We start from the raw sequence: 7892 nt of genomic DNA, 5'->3' as shown, positions 1-7892 counted from the left end.
AATTCGCAAAGAGAAGACAGTTCCAAGAACACCACAAGAAAATGGTGTGTCAGAAAGGATGAACAGAACAATCATGGAGCGTGCAAGGTGCATGAGATTGCATGCAGGATTGCCTTTACAGTTTTGGGCAGATGCTGTAGATACTGTTGTTTATCTGATAAACAAAGGGCCTTCAAGTTCCTTGGATGGTGGTGTTCCAGAGGAAGCATGGACAGGTAAAAAGGTAAACTACTCTATTTTAAAGCCTTTTGGTTGTGAGGCTTTGTCCATATTGATAAAGAAAATAGAACAAAGCTTGAGGCAAAGTCAAAGAAATGTACCTTTATTGGATATGGTGTTAATGATTTTGGTTATCGCTTATATGATTATGAAAATCACAAAATCATTAGGAGCAGAGATGTAATATTCAATGAAAAGGTCTTGTATAAGAATCAGTTGCAGGAAAAGAAAAAGGAAAAGGAAAACAAGGAATACACAGTTCTTGATGAAATCACTGAAAAAGTAAAGGTGCCTGAAAATAATAATAATCAACAACCACAACAACAGCAACCACCACAACAACAACAGGCACCCCAAACACCTGAAAGTGGTGTTAGAAGATCTACCAGGACAAGTAGACCCCCTGAACGATACTCTCCTTCATTATATTATTTATTGTTGACTGATTCCGGTGAACCTGAATGTTATGAAGAAGCAATGCAGGTTGAAAGCAAGAAGAAGTGGGAGGTAGCCATGGAAGAAGAGATGGACTCCTTAATGCATAACCAGACTTGGGATTTAGTCAGGTTGCCTGCAGGAAAAACTACATTGAAGAATAAATGGGTTTACAGGCTGAAGGAAGAAGATGGAGGAAAGCAAAGGTACAAAGCTAGACTTGTGGTGAAGGGGTTTGCACAGAAGAAAGGTATTGATTTTGATGAAATATTTTCTCCTGTTGTTAAAATGACTTCAATCAGAACTATTTTAAGTCTTGTAGCAGCTGAAGATTTGCATCTTGAGCAGTTAGATGTAAAGACAGCCTTTCTCCATGGGGATATGGAGGAAGAGATATATATATGCAGCAGCCACAAGGATATGAGGTGAAAGGGAAGGAGAAACTTGTGTGCAGGTTGAAGAAGAGCTTGTATGGTTTAAAACAGGCTCCAAGGCAGTGGTATCTAAAATTTGACAAGTTTATGTCTGAACAAGGTTATACTAGATGTCACTTTGATCATTGTGTTTATCTGAAAAAGAAAAATGATGGCAGCTATATTATATTGTTATTGTATGTAGATGACATGCTTGTTGCAGGATCTAACATGCTGGAAATAAATGTGCTCAAAAGAAAATTGGCAAATTCATTTGCAATGAAGGATTTGGGTGCTGCAAAACAAATCCTTGGTATGAGAATAACTAGAGACAGGAAAAATAGAAAATTAACATTGTCTCAGAATGAGTACATACAAAATGTGTTGAAAAGATTTAACATGCAAAATGCAAAACCAGTTAGTACACCTTTTGCTAGCCATTTCAAACTTAGCAAAGAAATGTGCCCAAAGACCCAAGAAGACATGGATTATATGTCTAAAGTTCCATATGCATCAGCAGTTGGAAGTTTAATGTATGCAATGGTCTGCACAAGGCCTGATATTGCACATGCAGTGGGAGTTGTAAGCAGGTACATGAACAATCCAAGAAAGGAACATTGGATGGCAGTGAAATGGATTCTCAGATATTTGAGAGGTACCACAAATCAGGCATTATGCTTTGGTGGTTCAAACATATCCCTACAAGGATATGTTGATGCAGATATGGCAGGTGACAGAGATAATAGGAGGAGCACTACAGGATATGTATTTACTATCGGAGGAACAACTGTCAGTTGGGTTTCAAAAATCCAAAGTGTTGTTGCACTTTCAACAACAGAAGCAGAGTATGTTGCTGCTACAGAGGCTAGTAAAGAAATGATTTGGTTACAAAGGTTTATGGGTGAATTGGGTAAGGAGCATGATATGGGCACATTATACAGTGATAGTCAAAGTGCCATTCATCTTGCAAAGAACTCAGCATTTCATTCCAGGACAAAACACATACAGCTCAAGTACCATTTCATACGATCAGTGTTGGAAGATGGAGAGTTGAAGCTGGAAAATATACACACTAGCCAGAACCCTGCAGATATGCTAACAAAAGTTGTAACCAGGGAGAAACTGAGAATATGCCCAGTTTCAGTTGGTCTTCAAGGATGACGATGAAGATGAGAAACAGCCAGGTCCAAAGAGGAGTCATTGTCCAGCAAATGGAGCAGCGGTGGAGTTGCTACAATCAGTCTCCAAGTGGGAGATTGTTGGGTGTGGAGCCTGATTATCTTCTATAGTACCGGCATATTGGACCCCAGTTCAAAATGGGGTGGCAACGCCGCCCGTAAAATAATCGCTGCCGTGGGGGGTCCAGGGGGGGGCGGCAACGACTTTTGGGAGCCCCCCCTGGCGGGGGGTTTCGGGGGCAGCGCCCCCGAAGCTAAAAACAGCTGTAAAATTGCCTTGTAAAAGTATAGTAATTTCTAGTCAATCTGGGCCATTCATTAGGCGGATGATCTGACGGTAGAACTTATGTTTAGTTTAGGGTTTTTTGCCCTAGAAGGCAACCCCTCTCTTTATATGAGGGCATTGTATTTGAGGATGTGAGATAGATGTGTATTCGGTGAGCGAGAAACATAGAGGTGAGACTGTGAGAGAAAACAGAGGATATTACAGCGGTTTTGCTGTAGGTTGTATCTCTTCATTTTGCTGGATAATAGAAAGGAAGGACTGGCTATTCGGGGTGGACGTAGCCCAAACTGGGTGAACCACGTATATCTGTGTCTCTCTTGTTTTGTGCGTTTTCTGTGTTTATATTTCTGCAATATTTTATGTGTTCCATTGCTCCGTAATATATAATTTTCTAACAATTGATACATTTTGGTGTTGGTCTAAGGTGAAGAGCTTTCCCACCAAATCTTCATGTTGCTTAGGAAGTCTGAGTTCTCTAGCCAAAAGGCATAAAATTAGAAGTGATGATTTTTGGGGGTTGAGGTGATATGCAACCTTAGAGCTATTGGTCAATGTTCTAAACCTATTTGGGGAAGAATTCAACTTTCAGTTTCCCAGAGGTCAAATAGATGACTTCTGAGATCATAAATTGATCAAGCCTTGAGGCTATTTGTCTATCCCCACCTCTTCTATTGTTCCATGTGTAGGTATCATTTACTGTCGGAAGGTCAATCAATCCCATTTTGTTGATAGTTTCTTGGAATATTTCTGAGTCTCTATCTAGCCTCCGAAGACCTCCTTTCTTTTCTGACAGGTTAAGGACCATGTTGAAGTCTCCCCCTATAATTTTGAAGGGATGAGGTATGATGTCAAGGATTCTCATAACCGAGGATAACATTTGAATCCTCTCTTTTGCTCCATGGGGTGCATAGATGTTGGTTACACAGATTTCTTCAGTGGTGCTTGTGATGTTGAGAACCACTATGATGGAGATCCTTGTTGCCACTGAAGAAGTTAATTCATATTAAGAGGTCTTCCAAAGAATTAGTTCCCCACTTGCGGTGCCCAAAGTTGCATTTGCTAACTAGTTGTATCCCTTGTAACATTCCTTCTGCAGGGTCAGTAGGTTCTCCATTACAAGCTTAGTCTCCTGGAGGAGTACTATGTCTGGTTTGTCTATTTTTATTCCGTGTTTTAAGGGCCTTCTTTTCCCAAGGCCGTTTAAGCCTCTAATATTCCAAGAGATGCAATTCATTGAGAAAGATGGGGGGTTAAAGTGAGAGCCCTTACTTTGCCCTCATTGATTTATTTTTCTCCTAGTTCCTAGAGGAGTTGGCTTGTGGTTTTCCTCCCTCTTTTTCTGCTTGGACCTTTGGGGTTGTACCAATCCGCTATGATATTTGATAAAATTCCTTTGAGGGTTGTGTCTTTTGGGGGTGTATCGGTTGTGCTGTGTTTTAGTTCCTCTTTTAATAGACAGGCTCCTTCTATTTTTTGTGTGTACTCCTCGGGTATGGTAGCCAAGCCACCTTTCTCCCATTCCTTTTTTATTGAGTTGAGGTCCATTATTTTGAGAGCTTCTTCTATAGCATGGTCTTCAGCTGAGTTTTTTGACATCACCAGTTCCATATCAGTTTCTTCTAGGGTCCGGCCTTTCTCGACGTTCTCCTTAGGAATTTGATTTTGCACTGTTGAGTTTTGGATTGGCGTTTTGATTCCTTCCTTAGCTTAATGATCTAGGGTTGGTTCCTCCAGTTCTTCTTGAGGGTTTCAAACTTGTTTTTGTTCCCTGATTGTTATGGTCCTTGTTCACCTTGAGTCCTCCTGTTGTTTCTATTTTTGGGTCCAACCTTGGTGTAGCCTTGTTCATCTGTCTTCTTTTGTGCATGTGTGTTGGTTTGTTGTGAGTTGTTCTGGGGGCAGTCTCTGAATAAGTGCCCATGTTCATGGAATTTTCTGCATCTGAAAGGTATGTGCTCATAGTCTATATCTATGGGTAGTGAGTAAAGTCTGACCCATACAGGGACCGTGGTGAAGTCCTCCTTTTCAGGAGTGAAGTTTTCCTTCCAATACCTATGTAAAGTCTTGTTGAATTTGAAGAAATAAGAGCCTCCCTCGAAAATATGATCCCGATCTTCCAAGAGGTCGAATATAACTGTGAAGAAGCCTTTGGATCCTAACTACAGTTATATCTCTCCTTTTGGGTGCCATTTATTTTTAATCCACCAATTTAGTGCTTTTTCCGTGGGCAAGATTCCCATGAACTTACATATGATGACATGCTCCTGCATGAAATCTCTAAAGGCTGCAAAATCTGGGTCTTGAATCTCCAATACTAATTTTTTTTTGCCTTTGGTTTACAGTTGTTGTTGGTTTTTCTTTGAGGACTCTTAGTTTCTACTGCGATAGATTGGTTGGCTGTTGTCCCAACACCTCTCTGCCAAGTCGAGGCTCCTTTTGAGGCATTTCCTTCTACCTTTTACCCGTGTCAACTACTTTCAATTTTTTGGATGAGTTGAAGGCATTGTAGGTTGTAAGCTTTGTAAAGAAAGACGCATCAGGTTCCCTTCCCTTGCCCTGACCATGTCTTGAAAGGAAGGGGCCTCAGAGCCCCGCCTTTATCATGACCAAGTCGAGTCGAAAAGCTCAGAAACCCTAGTAACAGAGAGAAACTATACTTCCGAAGTTTATATAAAAAACCTTTTTACTAATATAATGATAAATTAATTACCAACTAAAATATATATACCTTTTCCTCTATTTTGTTGGAAAATTTTGAGTGTGAAATTTTTGTAATTAATATTTATGTAAGATGAACCATTTAAGATAAAGCTCGAATCAATCCCAACTCTCCTTTTTCATCCTTTTAAATAATAATTATCATTTCGGTATGGTGGCATGGTATCTATGATAATGGGGTCGAAAATGAATGTAATGTCGTGTTCGCATATACAAAGTCGGCCTTTTGTAAGATGAGCAATTTGTAAGGTACGAATGAAGATATATATTAAAATTTAATGAGATTCATTAAATTGTCCAATGTTCACAACACAAATATCTCGAGCACTGACACCTGTCTCCATTAGTCACAGAGAGCAGTCATTGGATCATATTGGTTATCAGGAGCCAGAGACTTTGGAGGCAGCGAGCATTTTTCTTGTTTCCATTTCGACATCAATGGAGAGGAAAACCCAATTTTGTGGAAACTGTGAGAAGGCAAACGCCCCTTCACTTTGCGCAGCTTGCGTGAATAGCAATTTAAATGACAAGTATGAGGTTCTCAATGGCGCAAAACGTGAACGCGATTTGTTACAGAAAAAGTTGGAGGAGAAGCTTAAAGCCAACCGCGAGGCAGTCGAGCAGCAGCACTGGAGACTGACCCATGCTCAAAACATTGCTCACCTCAAGGAAACACTTCGTCTCAAGCAGCATCAACTTTGTCAAGCAAAATCTGAATTTGACGACAAAACAAATGAATTAAATACCAAAATGAAGGAACTACGTGAAGCCTGTACTATGTTAAAGGAGAAAAAGGCGAAAGAGTGCAAGTTGCATTCAGACAAAATTTGCGCCCAAAACTCAGCTCTCGCAGCACTCCAGGCAGAGCTTCTGCAAAATCAGTCTGTTGCAGTAAAACAGCTTTGCAAGATTTTCCCACTCGAGCATCTACATAAACGTGAGGATGGGAAAACCAGAGACGAAGGGTGTAGTGGGAATCAATATTCGTGTGACCAAATTTGTAATGTTCCGTTGCCTCGAGGTGTTAATCCATTTTCTGTTACACCACTACAACTTGGGGTATCGTTGGGGTATATGGTGCAACTTTTAGATCTTGTAACCCGTTACCTATATGCCCCAAAGCTTCTTCATTCTGGGTTTGCAGGTTCTTGTTCACGTGTGCGCCAAACAACTCCGCATTCACATTCTCAAAGGAAGCAGCAAGAGTACTATCGTCTTTTCTTTCCAAGGAAAACTTTTTTTACCCATGCAGCTAAACTATTGAACTTTGACGTGCAGAAAGCTCTGGGCGAGGATGTGCAGAAAGGGTTATATCTTTTGAAAAAGGCTGTGGCTTCTGTCACTACCTATTATTTCAATTTATTTTCGATTCCTTTGCCGACTACTGGTGTTTCCACTTTCGAAGCACTTCAAAAGATTTTGGAATTTATCGGTTCCAGAGATAAAGATGCTGCCGCTTTTCTGAAAGAAACAAAGTTAAGGTGTGGAAGACCGAGGTTACAGATCCTGGAGTCATCATTATCAGATCCTCAAATAGCGGCCAGCAGGTTACAGGAGAGCGAAATGTGTAAAGATGAAAGGTTGATGATTGTAGGGAGGGGAGATCATGGGGCAAGGGGCTGCAATGAGATGATGAGAAAAGCAAAAGATGATGCAGGATGGGAAGTATTGGAAGGTCTTTTGCTGCCGCCACCACCTTCACAATCAGAAGATGTTGAACAGTGGATTATGGCGCTGCACCCGGACATCAGAAAGGGGAAGTGAGCCATTAGATTAAATTCGTGTTTTAGTTAGGTTTTATGTTTGTAATATTGTTATTTTGGTTGGTTAGATGTTGAACAGTGGATTATGGCGCTGCACCCGGACAGCAGAAAGGGGAAGTGAGCCATTAGATTAAATTCGTGTTTTAGTTAGGTTTAATGTTTGTAATATTGTTATTTTGGTTGGTTTTTTTAAGTTGGGTAGGAATATATCTATATATGTTTAAGTGTTTATTTTGACGGGGGACAATACAAGAACTCAAGGTTTAGTAAGATTTTATTTCCATGGTCATTATTAATTGAATTATTTTTAGAAAACATATTGTTTATATTGTTTGGAGGAGGTTTTTTATTCTTTATGAAGTTATTGGGTGACTTATTTATGTTACCTATCTTGGCGTTGTGCTTCATACTCACATTGGGGCACAATGTGTACTTATGATTTCTCATAGTATTTTAAGTGTTTGGAGCATAACATTAATATTATGTTACTCTGGTGCATGAGTTGGAAACATTTTTTCGGGAGGGAAGTTCCACTCTATTAGCTCTTTGGGCCAATTTGAAGATCCAATCTTGGTATGAATGAAACTTTACGATGAATTCAATGCATAATACAAGATGCCTATAGAAATGAATCTCATCTATTATAAATAGGAGATAAAATAACCTCTGATGTAATCTACCATGATACCAACATAACCATATGACAAACTAATAATGAATTACTATTAACATAGGGGCCTAGGGACCTTAACCAACATAGCCATATAACAAACTAATAATGAATTACTATTAACATAGGGGCCTAGGGACCTTGATGAATCCCAACTTGGATTAAGATGGATTTCAAGTGTATTAAGACATGTTCAAGTTTTGTATTTAA

The 7892-nt window shown here is 39.8% G+C and overlaps 1 protein-coding gene across 1 annotated transcript; it reads left to right on the top strand.

Moving 5' to 3' along the window:
* The first annotated feature begins 5549 nt into the window (after positions 1–5549).
* Positions 5550–7013, top strand: LOC149210250 (uncharacterized). The gene has a single exon (XM_089398911.1). It carries the CDS (start codon positions 5550–5552, stop codon positions 7011–7013), a length of 1464 nt encoding a protein of 487 aa, XP_089255037.1.
* The last annotated feature ends 879 nt before the right edge of the window (positions 7014–7892 follow it).

Source organism: Pinus tabuliformis, chromosome 1_2 (assembly GCF_031772625.1).
Source record: "Pinus tabuliformis cultivar Carrire ecotype Pingquan chromosome 1_2, CPIR1, whole genome shotgun sequence".
Lineage (NCBI taxonomy): Eukaryota > Viridiplantae > Streptophyta > Pinopsida > Pinales > Pinaceae > Pinus > Pinus tabuliformis.
Note: the sequence above shows the minus strand (reverse complement) of the source record. Positions and strands in the feature narration are given on the sequence as shown.

Bases quoted from the DNA above. Each gene is read 5' to 3' on its own strand.
- LOC149210250 (XM_089398911.1), top strand. From the start codon at position 5,550: ATGTTCACAACACAAATATCTCGAGCACTGACACCTGTCTCCATTAGT.